The sequence below is a fragment of the Aquarana catesbeiana genome, linkage group LG03, assembly GCF_042186555.1.
Source record: "Aquarana catesbeiana isolate 2022-GZ linkage group LG03, ASM4218655v1, whole genome shotgun sequence".
Taxonomy (NCBI): Eukaryota; Metazoa; Chordata; class Amphibia; order Anura; family Ranidae; genus Aquarana; species Aquarana catesbeiana.
The window spans coordinates 68,823,409-68,842,491 of NC_133326.1; the positions used below are offsets into that span (position 1 = coordinate 68,823,409).

Sequence of the window (19,083 nt, forward strand, 5' to 3'; positions counted from 1 at the left end):
GCATGGTAACCAAGCAACTTCTAACTTTAGCTTGTTTAATTAAGCTTTGGCAATAAAACCTGGAAGTTGATTGATTACTATATACAGTTGCACCAGATTCTGTGTGCGCCAGTCCCCCAGCAGGGTGCGGGGGAAGCATCGCTGGGAGAAGGTAGCGATTATTGCTAGCGGCTATACCAGCCACTAGCAATAATCACATGTACAATCCGGCAGGCTGGTTAAGCCCAAGTTGATTGATCGATCAACATGGGTACATTCAGCCTGCCAATACATGATTTGAATTTCGGCTGGTTCCTGCTGAACCAGCCAAGATTCAAAACAGTCTATGGGCTGCCTTAATTTTAAAATCTTTCGACTATGGTGTCTTGAGTTCTTCCACAGCACTGACCTATTGCTTATTTTGTCTCCTCTTCCTTTGAATTGGTTTTAATTTTGATTATTTCTCCCAGGTCTAAAACATGTCCAAGCTGTCCAAGAGGTTAGCTTCTTATATTTACCATTATAACTGAATGTTCATAGCTGTTGTAGAATTCTTTATGAAAAATGTTTAATTTCCTATTTATTTTTTGGGTTTAAATAAAAAAACTTCTTGCGAATGGTGTCTTGAAGAATGCAATGCTAAATATGCATAAAATCGTTCTGTTTTTTTCAAGTTGGTGTACATGGCCTCCAATGCAAAAGAAATCTGGTTTCAACAAGGGATTGTCTGCAATTTTAAAATTGACCATTTTCATGAATGATCTTAGAGTAGTCATCTGATTAGATGTGCATTTGGTAATGTAAAGAAAGAAGAAACATACGCTATAAAATACAGCCAATACTTACCTTCATAAAGCTCATTAAGTCCATGTAAACTCATGGAGAGTTGAGAATAGTCGGAGTCTTCCTGAAAGATACCACTATCTGACCGGGAATTATGGCGAACCACGCGTACGCTCTCCTCTTTCCAGCCCAGTAAGGGCTGCTGCTCAGTACCCTCTTCTAATGCTTCTGCAAAACATCTACAGCAAGGACTGAACTTCCTCATCATGTATTGACTAATTCGAATATCAAAGCACAACATTGCAATGTAGAGTGCATATACCAAAAGCAATGAAGCAGATTCATACCTGTAACGATAAAAAGAAAATAATAAAAGATAAAAGATAAAAAGACGTAAAGCCTAATTTTAGTTAAAGATCAAAAACAAAAAAGCACAATGAACATAACTTATAGTATGACGATAGGTTAGGAAGGTTCTTCTTTGTGAAAGGAGACCTCTTCCTCCATGTCTCCTGCCTTTTCATCAGCACCCCTTTCCCCAATCACTAACATCAGTAATGTTTTCTTTCCTCAAAACACTGGCATTTGTAATGTGTTTAAGTCACCCCCTGCAGCATTTTGTTGTACAGTTGGCAGATTCCTTGTAAGTGTTAATCCTGCTTCTGCTCGGTGGAAAGCCCTCTCATCTCCAGGACATGTGACTGCCAATGCCAGCTTGTGATCAGTGCATGACTGGAGCCAGTTAAATTAGAAAAACTTTATTATGCAGGTCAGTGATTGAAGAAAGTGGTGCAGAATAAAGGCACTACACCTGTTCTGCATTACAAGTCTTGAGGCTCTACTACTGGATAAGAAGGAGTTATTGGCCAGTATTGTGTTGGTAATTTTTTGGTTTACCGACACTGACTTATTAACACAGTTCACAATATATTAATTTCAGTAGTAGGCTAGAGATAAGGCAGATAAAAGCTTTGCTGTTGCAGATTTTGAAAATGATTTCTTTCTTTGATTCCTACATTGTGAAATCTGGTATAGAGGTCCCTATAATCCTCATCATCATGCTGATACATTACCTGCATTGTAACAGCTTTGGCCTCTACATTATATATCCAGTGGTGGCCAGTTCATAAAGGGCACGGGGCGCCCCCCCAATCCATGCAGGTCGCCAGACGCATGAATTCCGGGGGGGGGGGGGTGTTTCTTTTTGAAGCACGTAATTAGAGCCTGAGGCTCTAATTGGCTTAAAAAAAAAAGGTGGGCTTTAGCAGTTGTGTGACAACTGTGAATTAAAATTCACTATTGTCTTCCCGATTCTACTCCTGGCCAATCAAGAAGCAATTCCTGTGACGCGATTGGCCAGGGAGTCTTAGACACACTTCCTGTTCGCCTGGGAGAATGAATGGCCCGGCTCTTTATTCCCCGACTCCAAAAGGCAATGCCCTGATTGCCGCATTCCCGTGGCGAGGGGGGGTGGGGTGTTGTTCGATCGCCAGATTCCCGCCCATCTCACCACACAGGGGGGTTTGGTGTTAGTTTGTCGCCCCCCCAATATATTAAGCACCGGCCGCCACTGTATATATCTAGCAATTTTACACAACTGTTATAGTTTGGTAAACCCAGTGGTGTATCTATTGGAGAAGCAGCAGCTCCGAATTGCGGGCCATCAGTCCTACTTTGACAGTGAATTGTTGGTCACACATGAAAATGTATGGTTTATAGGCCAATGGTCACTTTAAGGATGACATACCCTACTGTTCTAAAGTTTTAAGCAGGTGTGCAAAAAAAAAAAAAATGCCGCAAATTAAGAATGCTTTCAGAAATATAAGTGTCAATAGCTAAATTTTTTTTATCAATTAACAAAATGGAAAGTAAATGAACAGAAGAGAAATCCAAATCAAAATTGACAATTGCTGTGACCATCCTTTGCATTCAAAACCACATTAGTTCTTCTAGGTGCACTTGTACACAGTTTTTGAGGTTGGGTTTACACCTATGCAAATTGGATGTGGGTTTCTCCGCATCAAATTCGCATAGCAGGAGATTGTGACCGGCTCTCTATGGAGCCGGTTCACACATCTCTGCAGCTGCTCCGGTGCTTATTGCACAGGAGTCCTGTGCATCTTTTGGTCCGTTTCAGGTCCGAATTCAGCCAAAAAGTTGGACTGAAATCTGACCTGAAACTGAATGGAGACGCACCGGACTCCTGCTGTGAGACAGAGCGTGCTGCGGTATGAACCCAGCCTGAAGGAACTCGGCAGGTAGGTTGTTCCAAACATCATGGAGCACTAACCACAGATCTTCTGTGGATGTAGGCTGCCTCAGATTCTTTTTTCTCTTCATGTAATCCTAGACAGACTCAATGTTGAGATCAGGGCACTGTGGGGGACCCAATCATCACTTCCAGGACTCGTTCTTTACATTGTAGATTCTTAAGGACATTGGCTGTATGTGTGGAGTCATTGTCCTGCTGCAGAATAAATTTGGGGCCAATCACATGCCTCCCTGTCCCTGATGGTATGGCATGATGGATAAGTATTTGCCTGTATTTCTCAGCATTGACAGCATTGATCCTGACCAAATCTCCAACTCCACTTGTGGAAAAGCAACCCCAAACTTGCAAGGAACCTCTACCATACTTCACTCTTGCCTGCAGACACTCATTATTGTATCTCTCTCTAGCCCTTCACTGACAAACTGCCTCCTGTTACAGCCAAAGATTTCAAATATTGACTCATCAGTCCAGAGCACCTACTGCCATTTTTCTGCACCCCAATTCTTAGGTTTTCGTGCATAGTTGAGTCGTTTAGCCTTGTTTCCACATTAGAGGTATATATTTTTTGGCTGCAATTTTTCCATGAAGACCACTTCTGGCCAGACTTCTCTGAACAATAGTTGGGTGTACCTGGGTCGTACTGGTTTTTGCCTGTTCTGTGCTGATCGCACTGCTGGACATCTGATGTCTAAGGGAAGATGATGTGTCTTTCATCTGCTGCATTAAGTTTCCTTGGCTGACCACTGTGTCTACGGTTCTCAATATTGCCTTTTTTTGTGCTTCTTCAAGAGAGCTTGAACAGCACAGAAATCCCAGTCTGCTTTGCAATCTTTGTCTGTGAGAGACCTTGCTGATGCAGTATAACAACCTTGTGTCTTGTTGCTGTGCTCAGTCTTGCCATGGTGTATGACCTGTGACATGAAACGGTCTTCCACAACCTCTCCTTAGTAGCTGAGCTTGGCTGTTTCTCACCCAGTTTTAAGCCTCCTACACAGCTGTTTCAGTTAACGACTGTCTTTTTTAACCTACAGTATCTCACAAGAGTACACCCCTCACATTTTTATAAATTATTATAACTTTTCATGTGACAACATTGAAGAAATGACACTTTGCTACAATGTAAAGTTGTGAGTGTACAGCTTGTATAACATTGTAAATTTGCTGTCCCCTCAAAATAACTCAACACACAGACATTAATGTCTAAACTGCTGGCAACAAAAGTGAGTACACTCCTAAGTGAAAATGTCCAAATTGGGCCCAATTAGCCATTTTCCCTCCCCGATGTCATGTGACTCAGTGTTACAAAGTGTCAGGTGTAAATGGGGAGCAGGTGTGTTAAATTTGGTGTTTTTGCTCTCACTCTCATATTGGTCACTGGAAGTTCAACATGGCACCTCATGGCAAAGAACTCCCTGAGGATCTGAAAAAAAAGAATTGTTGCTTCACATAAAGATGGCCTAGGCTATAAGAAGATCTCCAAGACCCTGAAACTGAGCTCCAGCACGGTGGCCAAGATCATACATCGGTTTAACAGGACAGGTTCCACTCAGAACAGGCTTCGCCATGGTCGACTAAAGTTGAGTGCACGTGCTCAGCATCATATCCAGGGGTTGTCTTTGGGAAATAGACGTATGAGTGTGGCCAGCATTGCTGCAGAGGTTGAAGGGGTGGGGGATCAGCCTGTCAGTGCTCAGACCATACACCGCATCAAATTGGTCTGCATGGCTGTTGTCCCAAAAGGAAGCCTCTTCTAAAGATGATGCACAAAAAAGCCCACAAACAGTTTGCTGATGACAAGCAGAATAAGGACATGGATTACTTGAATCATGTCCTGTGGTCTAATGAGACCAAGATAAACGTATTTGGTTCAGATGGTGTCAAGCATGTGTAGCACCCTGTAGTTTAGGCCGGGAGCTCCTCACAACTTTACTTGCCAGGAGTAGTTATCCTGGTTGATTGATAGAGATCTATTGATTTGCCTTGTTTCACTTTTCTCTTCTACCACTAGGGGGCCGGGTACTTGGTGGTACTAGATATGAGAAGGGCAACCTAAGGTCAGGTTATGGGTATGTGGGGTATCTCAGCCAATGGGCAGGGCTTTTCTTGAATCCCTTGGCCTGCTGGTATAACCTATATATTCGGGTGGAGCCAGGTGAGCTATGTTCTGTTTTAATATATTCACTGTCAGTGGCAGTGAATCAAAGGGTCTAGTGAGAGAACGGGAGCTCAGTGTATGGAAGAACTACAAGGAGACGTTGTAGTGAAGCTGAAAGAACTGTTAAGGTTTGTGTTAGGAACTGTTAAAGACTGTTGCCATAGAAGACAGCATTCCTGCACTTGCAGAAGTGGCTTCTTGCTGGAGGCTTACCTTGCATGGCTGTCCTCCAATTGAAGTCTCGGAGTCTGCAATTATCTAAGGGTGTCCTGGCCCTAACCCTCTCTTCCCCAAAAATACAAAAAAGGCTTAAGAGAAATAAAACCTCTTTTACATCCAAGAAGTGTCTGGCGTCCAATGACTTTCACCATCTTTGCACCCACTATGCCTCACAACCCACTACATACAGAAGGATGTCAGCTTTCTCTGGCCTGGGCCCTTGCTACACGTGTGTGGCATCAGGTGAGGAGTACAAAGACAAGCGTGTCTTGCCTACAGTCGAGCATGGTGGTGGGAGTGTCATGGTCTGGGGCTGCATGAGTGCTTCCGGCACTGGGGAGCTACAGTTCATTGAGGGAATCATGAATGCCAACATGTACTGTGACATACTGAAGCAGAGCATGATCCCCTCCCTTCTGAGACTGGGCCACAGGGCAGTATTCCAACATAACGACCCCAAACATACCTCTAAGACAACCACTGTCTTGCTAAAGAAGCTGAGTATAAAGGTGATGGACTGGCCAAGCATCTCTCCAGACCTAAACCAAGAGGGTTAAGGCAGTGCTGGAAAATAATGGTGGCCACACAAAATATTGACACTTTGGGCCCAATTTGGACATTTTCACTTAGGGGTGTACTCACTTTTGTTGCCAGCGGTTTAGACATTAACCACTTAAGGGACCAAGCCTCTTTCTGAGATTTGTTGTTTACAAGTTAAAAACATTTTTTTTGCTAGAAAATTACTTGGAACCCCAAACATTATACATTTTTTCTAACACCCTAGAGCAGGGGTCTCAAACTGGCGGCCCTCCAGCTGTTGCAAAACCACAAATCCCATAATGCCTCTTCCTGTGGGAGTCCTGCTTGTAACTGTGAGCCTTGCAATGCCTCATGGGACTTGTAGTTCCACAACAGCTGGAGGGCCGCCAGTTTGAGACCCCTGCCCTAGAGAATAAAATGGCGGTCATTGCAATACTTTCTGTCAAACCGTATTTGCGCAGCGGTCTTACAAGTGCACTTTTTTTGGAAAAAATACACTTTTTTTAATTAAAAAAAATAAGACAACAGTAAAGTGAGTCAATTTTTTTTTTATATTGCGGAAGATAATGTTACGCCGAGTAAATTGATACCCAATATGTCACGCTTCAAAATTGCGCCCGCTCGTGGAATGGCGACAAACTTTTACCCTTAAAAATCTCCATAGGCGACGTTTAAAAAATGCTACAGGTTTATTTATTTTACCTTTGATTTTTACACTGTTCTTTTTTTTTTTTTTTAAATTGTGTCACTTTTATTCCTATTACAAGTAATGTAAACATCCCTTGTAATAGAAAAAAGCATGACAGGACCTCTTAAATATGAGATCTGGGGTCAAAAAGACCTCAGATCTCATATTTACACTAAAATGCAATAAAACGGTTGTCATTTAAAAATAAAATACACAAAAAAATATGGCCCTTTAAGAGCTATGGACGGAAGTGACGTTTTGACCTGCAATGATATGGAGACGGGTGGGGGCCATCTTCCCCTCTCTCGTCTCCACGTCACACAAGGGAGAAGATCTATTCGCCTCCGCTGCTGCCGACGGCTCCGGTAAACGGCGGAGGGCGCCAGAGCGCGGCGGGAGGGGGGGCCCTCTCCAGCCGCCGATCAAAGTGATCTCACAGCGAATCCGAGACCACTTTTATCTTGAAGCGGACTGCCTACTGAAGAAGGGGATACCAGGGTTATGGCAGCTAGCTGCTGCCATAACAACGATATCCCTCTTCAAAGTACCGACATATAACGATGGTGGGTGGTCCGGAAGTGGTTAATGGCTGTGTTTTGAGTTATTTTGAGGGGACAGCAAATTTACACTGTTATACAAGCTGTACACTCACTACTTTACATTGTAGCAAAGTGTTATTTCTTCAATGTTGTCACATGAAAAGATAGAAGAAAATATTTACAAAAATGTGAGGGGTGTACTCACTTTTGTGAGATGCTGTACATATGAAATTGATGATCATTAGCACCTGCTTGGTATAATTGGTTAATCATACACCGGACTCTAATCCTACAAAATCGCTAACTTTTTGCAAGCGTACAAAGTGTTCAAGAGTAAAAATTGATGCTGGTTTGAAGCCAAAGAGTAGTTACACCAAAATATTGATTTGATTTAGATTTGTCTTCTGTTCACTCACTTTCCATTTTGTAAATTGATAAAAATAAAGAATTAAAATATATACATTTTTGAAAGCATTGTTTTGCACAGTACTGTATCTCTAAACAGGAAAGTTCACTCTTTTACTCAAAGTTTTAATCCCTACTTTCTTTTACTGACTGTGTAGACAATCATTTTAATGAGTATGGTTTTTTTTTAGCCTAGTCGGACTATGAGTGAGCAGAGGTCTACATTCTAAGAGTAAAGTCATTATATAAAGTTCTGATGGTCATCTTGCAAAAAAAAAAAAAAAAAAAAAAAAAAAATTATATATATATATATAATTTTTTATAATAATAATAAATACTTTTATTAAAATGTTTCTTACCAATAAATTCTGTTATCAAAAGTTATTCCAATTACTGCTCCTACACTGATTGCATATGCAACACAGTCTCGAAATAAGGGCCAACAAGACAGCCTTGTAATCTGTATGAAAAAAAAAGGAAAGTAACATTCAAATACAGTCTGCTGAGCCAACACGGTACTGTATGCCCCAAGTGCTACCAAAATTCTTGGTACTTGTTCATCATATTTGTAGACATGTAAATCGAGCTGGTTATCTAGTAGCCTAGCAAATGTAGAATAAAGGAATATGAATGCTAATTTGAATGTTTGTCTGGCACTGTTGGGCATTATATGATAAATCTGAGACGTGAATGTATGAATCATTCAAATACATTGACCACAGCAGAGCAATACAGAGTTGACCTGGAAAACCACATACAATTTTAACATGAAGCCTTGACTTTGCATTGTACACACATTTAATCCTTTGTATACACTAAAAAACAGTTTTAGAAAATCATAGCATCTGCAGACTGAAATGTGTAATATATATTAGATATAGATATAGATATATATCTATATATATATATATATATATATCTATATATCTATATATATATTATGAACATTAAATTACATAATGTGACCTTTATTCTTGGATATATGCAAAATACACCAGGTACCATACCGCAGTTGATAACAAACAACAAGCAGCACATATTCCAAGGAGATTGTACACAGCAGATCCAACAATAGTGCTGATTCCAATGTCCCCTTTGGTGACAAACACACCTGCAATACAAGATGAAGTGAACATTTATATGGGGAAACATCAGGAAATTCTAGCAAAGGTCAGATCTGAACAGTTTTAATGATACATTCTAGATATAGATATTTTTATACAGCTATGTTGGTTCAGCTTGAACCAAGGAAACTATGCAGATATCATACTTGACTGATCCCTCTGGAAGCTGGAAATCACTGAAGTAGACACCACTAATCCAATGATCTCTACCTGCTTCCGGGTCCTGTGTCGAGTGGCTATTCCGCTGCATTTTGAAGACAGAAGGTTGCTCACTCAGCCCAGGCGTCATTCAGAGATAGCTTTGCATTTTGCAAAGTGTTCTCTGATTGGAAGTGGAGAGGTGGAGCACTGATGTCACAATCTTCATCTAATTCAATCAGAGAATGCTTTGCAATCATTGAAAAATGCCAAGCTATTTATGAAGGGCACCTGTGTTGAGCAAGCAACCTTCAGTGTTCAAAATGCAGCAGGGCAGCCACTCAGCACACAAGCAAGGTAGATGCAGGAATCCCCCCACTGGAACATTGTATTCTGACAACGGGGGCTCTCAACTATCAGAATACACTGATCAACTCTGTAGCAGATTGGCTGCAAGCAATGGGTTACACACAGATCAAAATTGCCGGTCAGGCATCTGGGTGGATCTGGACAATGTCGGGATTCCTGCAGAGCCTGAACCCGCTCTAAGCATGCTTTTGGTTGAATATGGGTCACAGGAGTGTAAAACTAAGTGCACTCTTGTGAGCCATAGGAGAAATATGGTCAAAAGTGCTTTGGACATACTTCTCCTTTAAGAATAAATTCTGGGTCATTCACTGCTCTGCTCGGGAGTAGGGATGAGCCGAACACCCCCTGGTTCGGTTTGCACCGAACAGGCAAAAAATTTGCGCAAACACACGAACACTGTTAAAGTCTATGGGACACGAACATGAAAAATCAAAAGTGCCAATTTTAAAAGCTTATATGCAAGTTATTGTCATAAAAAGTGTTTGGGGACCTGGGTCCTGCCCCAGGGGACATGTATCAATGCAAAAAAAAAAGTTTTAAAAAACAGCAGTTTTTTCCGGAGCAGTGATTTTAATAATGCTTAAAGTAAAATGATAAAAATGAAATATTACTTTAAATATCGTGCCGGGGGTGGAAGGGTGTCCTTAGTCTGCCTGTTAAGTAGCGCATCTTTCCTGTGTTTATAACAGTACCACTGCAAAATTACATTAGACAGTTTGGGACAAGTTTGTAATTGTCCCAAAGTGTGTAATTTTTACTTTGACACTTTTTTTGGTGAATGTGTAGGGGTACAATGTACCCGATACCCATTCACATGGGGGGGCGGGATCTGGGGGCCCCCTTATTAAAGGGGGCTTCCAGGTTTCCAATAAGCCCCTCGCCCGCAGACCCCCACAACCACTGGCAAGGGTTGTGGGGTAGAGGCCCTTGACCCCATCAACATGGGGACAAGGCATTTTGGGGGGGACCCCAAAACACCCTCCCCATTTTGAGGGCATATGGCTTTGTATGGTTTAGGGGGGCTCTCTAGTCCCCCCCTTTTCCTGCGGTCTGCCAGGTTGCGCGCTCAGATAAGGGTCTGGTATGGATTTTGAGGGGACCCCCACACCATTTTTTTTTTACATTTTGGTGTGGGGTTCCCCTTAAAATCCATACCAGACCTGAAGGGCCTGGTAATGGACTGGGGGGGGCACGCCATTCTTTTCAATGATTTTTATCTATATTGCCAGGATCCGGCAATACATTACAGCCACGAGCAGTTTTAAATTACATTTTTTCCTTTACAAATGTAATTTGCTGCTCTCATTCATAAAACTATGTACGGCCGCTACGAAGGCAGCCTAACAGTGTGGGGCGTGGACTCAGCCCCTGAGCCATGATTGGCCAAAGGCAACCTGCCTTTGGCCAATCATGGCTCTCACAGCAGAGTGCGCTGTGATTGGTCAAAGCATGCAGGTCAGGTGCATGCTTTGGACAATCAGCAGCCGTCAATGCACTGCGATCTCGCAGTGCATTGACGGAATCGCTGTTCATTATGGGGCGTTTCGTGGCGCTCGAATTTCCCGTGAACGGCTCATAATGTTCTAAATTTGGGTCATACTTAAGTTTGACTCGAACATCGGGCTCATTACTATTTAGGAGGAAGAGCTTCCAATCGATTGTTACAGAATTCTTTATAGGGCTACACTAGGGATAAGGAATGTCTGCCCTCATGTTGCAAAGTGCTGCGCAAACTGTTGGCGCTATATAAATCCTGTATAATAATAAGCAGGATCTGATACCCAAATGTATTATTTTACAGTAATTATATAACAGTAGCTTGGTTAAAAAGAGGTACCTTAGGTTCACACTATTGCGAACACAGACATTGCGTTTGATTTGCACCGCATTGCTGTGCAGACTACATGTGATGTCTGTGCAATGCAAATTCAGCCAGTTGTATGGCTGAGTTTGCATTGGATTCACACGAAAAAGGTGCAGGAACCTTTTTTTCCCCTGCACTGGAATCGGATCGCATTGGGTGTTCACACTGTGAACCCCTGTGGGTGCATAAGGTTGTCATATTGCTGCAGCGGGCTAACTGGATTTATATCAGCACCTTGGATATAATTAATCGCCCTTACCATAGTTTACATGTTTCAGAATACACCCTTAAAGAAAGTCTGTTGCTTTCCCTATATTGATTCTCTTGTAAGAAGAACCCCCCCAACTCACTGATATTCCCCTTCACAGCACTCCCTGGAGGAGCATGTGTCCTTTTCCAGGATGAGTGTCCAGTTGCTAGGCCCAAACACGAACACAAAGAGGAAACAGAAGAAGTGTCCTCAGAAAAAAAAGACCAAGTGGCCAATTGAGTCCACCCCTTTTTTTAAATATTTATACCATGCTTTTTTTTTCAGTTTTTGCTAAACTTTTGCCTGAGTATAGATCTAGGTTTGTCTCAAGTACAGTGCCTTGCAAAAGTATTCATCCCCCTTGGCATTTTTTGTGTTTTGTTGCCTCACAACCTGGAATTAACATGGTTAATTTACAGAACATGCCCACAACTTTGAAGATTTTTTTTTTTTTTTTTTGTGAAGCAAACAACAAATAGGACAAAATAACAGAAAAAGTCAACGTGCATAACTATTCACCCCCCTAAAGTCAATACTTTGTAGAGCCACCTTTTGCAGCCATCACAGCTCCAAGTCGCTTTGGATAAGTCTTTGAGCTTGCCACATCTTACCACTGGGATTTTTGCCCATTTCTCCTTGCAAAACTGCTCCAGCTCCTTCAAGTTGGATTGTTTGTGCTTGTGAACAGCAATCTTTAAGTCTGACCACAGATTTTCTATTGGATTGAGGTCTGGGCTTTGACTAGGCCATTCCAACACATTTACATGTTTCCCCTTAAACCACTCAATTGTTGCTTTAGCAGTGTGTTTGGGGTCATTGTCCTGCTAGAAGGTGAACCTCTGTCCTAGCCTCAAATCACACACAGAGCGGTACAGGTTTTGCTCAAGAATATCCCTGTATTTAGCACCATCCATCTTTCCCTCAACTCTGACCGGTTTTCCAGTCCTGACTGCTGAAAAACATCCTCACAGCATGATGCTGCCACCACCATGTTTCACTGTGGGGATGGTCTTCTTTGGGTGATGTGATGTGTTGGGTTTGTGCCAGACATAGCGTTTTCTTTGTTAGCCAAAAAGTACTATTTTAGTCTCATCAGACCAGAGCACCTTCCTCCATACATATTTGGAGTCTCCCACATGCCTTTTCGCAAACCCAAAACAAGCCATTTTGTTTTTTGCTGAAAGTAATGGCTTTCTTCTGGCCACTCTGCCATAAAGCCTAACTCTATGGAGCGTGCAGCTTATTGTCGTCCTATGTACAGATACTCCAGTCTCTGCTGTGGAACTCTGCAGCTCCTCCAGGGTTACCTTAGGTCTCTGTGCTGCCTCTCTGATTAATGCCCTCCTTGCCCAGTCCGTGAGTTTTGGTGTGTGGCCATCTCTTGGCAGATTTGCTGTTGTGCCATGTTCTTTCCATTTGGTTATGATAGATTTGATGGTGCTCCTAGGGATCATCAAAGATTTAGATAATTTTTTATACCCCAACCCTGACTTGTACGTCTCAACAACATTGTCCCTTACTTGTTTGGAGAGTTCCTTGGTCTTCATGGCAGTGTTTGGTTAGTAGTGCTTCTTGCTTAGGTGTTGCAGCCTCTGGGGCCTTTCAAAAAGGTGTGTATATGTAAAGACAGATCATGTGACACTTAGATTGCACACAGGTGGACATCATTTCACTAATTATGTGACTTCTGAAGGTAATTGGTTGCACCAGAGCTTTTTATGAGCTTCATAACAAAGGGGGTGAATACATACACACATGCCAATTATCGTTTTTTAATTTCTGAAAAATAGTTTTATGTATATATTTTTCTTCACCAACTTAAACTATTGTGTTCTGATCCATCACATATAATTCAGATAAAAAAAAAACCAAACAAAAACAAACATTGAACTAAGGGCTGTAATGTAACAAAATAGGTAAAAAGCCAAGGGGGGGGGGGGGACTTTTGCAAGGCACTGTATGTTTAAATCCATTTACTGTTGAAGAGGTTACCATGTGTTTTGACAGGAAGCTTAAACAGGATTAGGGCGGAGTGGAGGGCAAGCACATGGTATGTGGGTATCAAGTGTTTGGGTAAAGAACGAGCAAAGTAACAGACTCTTTAAGGCAGATTTACACTTCCATGTTGCAGTAATGCGTGGCTTACCACAACACGAGATAACACACTTAACATGCATTGTGATGCAATTCATTGTAAACGGCACCCCAAGGCGCTAAGGAAGCACACCTGTGTTGTAGTGCTCCATACATAGAGCAACAAATTATAGTACAACATTTCACCTAGAGTTTGGATTTAATGTTCTAGCTATCCTAACATTCATTTTAAAAAAACATATTACCTAGAAATACAGTGACGAATTCTGGTGCCGAACTTCCCACAGCCATGAAAGTAGCTCCAGCCACATCCTGGGAGAGGCCAAGGCCTTACATGTGACACAGACAAAATCAGAGAGTCAGTGTTCAGGAGAATGGTTGTAGATTTACCATATGATTCAACATCTTCAGATACTACTTTGGCTGCATACTCCATTGTATATAAATAAAATTGCATGTGTAGAATTAAGCTTTAAAATCTATTAATACATCTTCAAAATGCATTCTCTTTTAAATGTTACTTTGGTCTAGGTCTAAAGCTGGCCATAGATGAATTGAACATCGGCAACATTTGGATCCATGTGTTACTGTTCAACTCAACAGCAGTCGATGCGAAGGGGCTTGTTGGAAAAAAATGCTCGATCAGCAGGCTGCAGGCACTGATCAATGTATCCTGACAGCACAGTAGAGTCGTCCCACTGTCACAATTAACTGTCCCAAGTGAGGAAGATTTTTCCATCTACCCCACTTGTGTGGATGGAGGAATCCATTCCTTTTTTTTCTTATCAGCCTGCTGGCTGCTTGGAAAAAAAAAAAAATTAATAAAAAAAAAAAATCATCATCTATGGGCAGCTTAAAGCAGAACTTTATCCATAACAACCTGCTAAAAATAATGTTCTTTAGCAAGGAACATACATTCCACATTAATAAATATGCTACCAAAATTAGTGTGCGCTGTAAAATTGCCTCCAGCATTGTTCCGGTTTCTTCTTGCTGGAGGCGGCCATTTTGCTGAAGCCCAGAGCCCCTGAACAGCAGTAAATGTTTAGGCTATCAGCAGATCGGCCTCTACATTTTTGGCAGTGCCTAAAAATAGAAAGCAACTGAGCATGTGCAGAGGAGGGAGAGACAGTGTATTACTGGATTTTAAACAGTATAGTCACTTATTTGTAATGTTTTACATAGCTATACCTGCAAAAGGAGCCAGCCTGAAGTGATCTAACAGGACTTGATTTTCTGACTAAAACTCCACTTTAAGTTCAGAATTATACTTTTTACACCATTTATAGTGTGTATTAAATTATGATATGGCTGAAGCGAGATTAAACCCAAAACCAAAAGTTTATTAAATAGTAGCTCACCGTTTCTCTAGATGTGGTGGCTGCAATAGGTTTATTTTGTATGCTTTTTATCTATTATTTTCACCTGTTATCCTGTCAGTAAGTCTATATTTCAACTTCCTTTAACAGACCAAGCTGTAAAGACAAAGTAGCACTTAGAGGGTTGAGACAAACCATTTACCACTGCAGGGGTAAATGGTCAGCTTTTATTCACTTAGTTAGAAACTTTATCTCAAAAGAAAAAAAAAAAAACATTTGCTGTAACCAGGGGCGGATTAATGCACAGGCTGGTCTAGGCTGCAGCCTAGGGCCCCATGTGTGCAAGGGCCCCCGATTGGCCATGATATTTATGTATATGTAGAATAAAAACCATGCCTGCGTGTTATACGAATACGCCGATAAATGTTTTTTTTTACCAACAGGGGGCAGGGATCCAGCGGGTGCCACCCATTGGGGGGGGTGTCAGGCCAGCTGTACCGCCTCTCCTAGCCCTGGGACAACACTGCCAGCATACTTTACAGTTGAGAAAACATTACTGCCAGCCCTTTCTCATTCTCCTCGTGTGTCACTCTCAATGTAAATGGAAGTCTCTTAATACCTTAATTAAAGCCGCTCTGTCTGGCCGCTCTCCTCCTCCACCTCCTTCCCAAGTGTAGCCTTTGATTGCAGGAGGAGAGCGGTCATGTGACCGTCAATGAAACAGCAGTCACATAACCTGGTCACGAAGAACGGTGTTAATTGAGGTATTTAGAAGCTTTGATTTACAATGAGTGACACAGGAGGAGCGGTGTATGAGAAAGGGCTGGCAGTGAGGTTTTCTCAACTTTAGAGTATTCTTTCCCAGGAGACTGGGGGTCTCCTGGGAGTGCAGGGGGGCTTTATAATGAAAGAGGCCTGTGTGATATGCAGGCAAAGGGGTCTGTGTACTATGCAGATGTCTGTGTACTGTGCAGGAAAAGGGGTCTGTGTTATGTGCAGGGGGTCTGTGTACTGTGCAGGGAAAGGGGGCTGTGTTATGTGCAGGGGGTCTGTGTACTGTGCAGGGAAAGGGGGTTGTGTTATGTGCAGGGGCTCTGTGTACTGTGCAGGGAAAGGGGTCTGTGTACTGTGCAGGGGACTGTGGGAAGTTTTTTTTCAAGAAACTTCCCTCTTAATGTTAGGGTGCGTGTTATATGCACTCTGAAAATGAAACAAAGGCGCCACTCTAAGTGCAGTAAAAAACATGGAGTTTAATAAAACTGTAAAAAGGTACTCACAAGCATGTTGGCAAAGCTGCCGGATATCCTGGGAGCGAGTCTGGTCCGTTTCCTGGATTGCAGTGGTGTCCGATGGACAGGCTGCACCAATGGATGCTGGCACTTCCTGCCGTTGGAACGTATGATTGTTCTGCTGTTGATAATTGCTTGCTTTTATGTGCTGCTGCTGCTGTTTATGGTATTTTGTATGGCTTTTATTTTATTGGAATATTACACAGTGTTTCGATTGGTCTCTGTCAGGATGTTGTGATTTTGCCTCAGTTAAACAGGAGCTGCTGCAGACGTTTTTGGCCTAACTGTTGGTTTAGAAAGGCAAAATCTGTTACCAGCTTGCAGGTGTATTTTGAATTCTTTTTTTTTCTGTGGCATTGCCGTTTATAGTAGGCTCATGTCTGAATGTGTTTGGGCTGTAGACCTGAGAGTTGCACTTGAGGCGTGTAATATAGGTCTACCCTTTTACACATGGCACTAAATAATTTATTTTCTGGTAAAGCATGCTTAGGAGGGGGTCACACAAAAGGTAGCCTAGGGACCCATAACCACCTTAATCCTCCACTGGCTGTAACTGTTTATAAAGTGTTAGCTGGAGTTCAGATTTAATTTGTTAATCAAGCAGTGGCGGCTGGTGCTCAATATTTGGGGGGGGGGGGGGGGGGGGCAAACCAACTGCGATTCTCCCCAACCCCCTCCACATGGGAGACTAATGGGAATACTGCAATCCCCCTGCGGGAGACGGACGGGAATGCAGTGGCGATCAGAGGCCTCCTTACCTTAGGAAGGAGGCAGATCAGGCAGACATGGATCCGGGCTGCAGCTCCTCACTTCAAGGCCATTGCTTCTCCTCCTGGCCGAACAGGAAGCGAGTCCTGACTGAGACCTGATTGGTGGGGAGTCCTAAGACTTCCTGGCCAATCGTGTTTCAGGAACTGCTTTCCGATTGGCCGGGAGGAGATACAGGAAGGCAATAGTGTATATTAATTTGCTATTGTCACACAAGTGGGTGGGCTCGGGGGGCAGTGCTCTGCCCCCCTGAGCGCCCCCTATGGATGGGCCACCACTGTAATCAAGTCCATCTAATTCTGCTAGTCTAACATTACGCTCTCCCTAGACTGAAAGACAATGCTGCTATCCAGGAGGTGTCTACGTGGCTCCTCCATCCAGAATGCAAACACCCTAAGACAGGAAATATGTTACTGGCTGGATCACTAGGAGAAGGAAAAGGCAAAATAAAAGAAAAAAAAATATAAAAAATAAATAAATAAAAAAAGAAGGAAAAGCAATGCAACCAACACATTTAAGAACTGGTAAGCGCCAATATATTACATTTCTGGTTTTGGGTTTAACACCACTTTAATGGTACTTAGTACCCGGCAATAACTTTGAATTAATGTCTTCTATTCAGTGAAAAATGCAGCAAAATGAAAGTCTCCAGATGCGTTTTACACTTCAATGCCTTTTGATGGCACTTGTACTTAGCACTTACGTTCACTGATGATTTCTAGAGAAGGGATGAAATAGTCCTCACAGATGATGGCCACAGCCAGAAACATGTATAGGATGACTAGGAAATGAATGACAATCCCGCCATCTTTTCTTTCCTGTTCTGTGAATAATCCTTTGGGAAACTCAGAGGATGGAGAGACAATGCAGAGTGTATCATTTTCTGAAAGAGATAAACATGGCTTAGACAAGACTCACTCCGAGATAAATGACACGCTTTTGCTTGGATTTCACTCTCAAAAGGCCAAGTATATCTAGAATTGATATTTTAATAATAGATGGATACTGGTGTAATCAAATCACCCATTGACTTTCTATATCTCTTGGGAACGTCAACTGTAAGTGTTCCATATCTGACTTTCTAGCTCTGTTCAATATGTCAATGTGTAACCAAGCAAAAGAAGAATTTCCCCTACTGCTACATTCGTCACAGCAGAGGCGTACATAAGAATCATAGGGGCCCATAGCTAAATTTTGATGGGGCCCCCATTTAACTCTCTCTGTAGCAAATGACAGCGTCAACTGTGGCAAAATGTGTCATTGATCGTTATATAAATTATCAAGGCAAGGCAACAGAAGAAATGTCAGTATAGCTAGACTAATAGGGACCAGTGCTACTAATAATTATCCACCTCAGTCAGCTCCAGAAAGGTTTTACACCCTTCATGACCAGGTCTTTTTTTGCAATTTAACACTGCACTACTTTAACTGGTAATTGCACGGTCATGCAATACTGTACCCAAAAGAAATTTATGAAATTATTAATTATATGAAATGAAATTTTTTAAAATTATTTATATATTTATTTTTTTTATTTATATATTTATTTTTTTTAAACTTTCTGCTATAAAACATACCCAATTAAAAAAAAAAAAAAAAAAATACAAAAATTTTCTTCATGAATTTTGGCCAAAATGTATTCTGCTACGTTTTTTTTTTTTTTTTTTTTTTTTTACAAAAAAGACGTAGCAGAATACATTTTGGCCAAAATTCATGTAGAAAAATTTTTTTTTTTTTTCCCAATAAGTCCCAAAGTCCCAATAAGTGTATATTAAATTGGTTTGCATAAAAGTTATGGGGTTAATTTACTAAAGGCAAAACGGCTGTGCACTTTGCAAAATGCAGTTGCACTCTGCAAGTGCAGCTACTCCAGAGCTCAGTAAATGAGCAGAAGCTCCGCTGACTATTATTATCCAATCATGTGCAAGCAATAACGCTGTTTAACTTTTCCTTGCACGTGATTGGGTACTCTTTGCAAAGTGCAGCTTTACCTCATTTACCAAGCTCTGGAGCAACTGCTCTTTGCAAAATACACAGTCTGTTTGTCTTTAGTAAATCAACTCCATAGTGTCTCCAAACTATGGTATACAATATATACTGAAATTGTATTTATTTTTTTATGCTACTGATGATCAACAACTTTTAGTGGGGCGGTGGGCAATCTGACACTGGCACTGAGTGGGAACTGTTATTGACTTTACCAGGGACACCAATACAGTGATCAGTGCTAATACTATACACTGTCACTTTACTGACACTGGCTGGGAAGGGGTTAACATCTGCTTTGC

At 41.8% G+C, this 19,083-nt stretch overlaps 1 protein-coding gene across 3 annotated transcripts in view; it reads right to left on the reverse strand.

The window, feature by feature from the left end:
• SLC24A5 (solute carrier family 24 member 5) overlaps nucleotides 1-19,083 on the reverse strand; it is a 112,646-nt gene that overhangs the window by 48,284 nt on the left and 45,279 nt on the right. The window contains exons 2-6 of one of the 3 annotated variants that reach the window (XM_073618672.1): nucleotides 17,499-17,678; nucleotides 13,665-13,748; nucleotides 8,588-8,691; nucleotides 7,940-8,040; nucleotides 826-1,109 (exon numbers count right to left, since the gene is read on the reverse strand). In XM_073618672.1, the coding sequence (XP_073474773.1) occupies nucleotides 826-1,109; nucleotides 7,940-8,040; nucleotides 8,588-8,691; nucleotides 13,665-13,748; nucleotides 17,499-17,678 (753 nt within the window). The remainder of the gene's footprint in view (nucleotides 1-825; nucleotides 1,110-7,939; nucleotides 8,041-8,587; nucleotides 8,692-13,664; nucleotides 13,749-17,498; nucleotides 17,679-19,083) is intronic. The other 2 variants (XM_073618673.1, XM_073618675.1) reach the window with 2 other exon arrangements.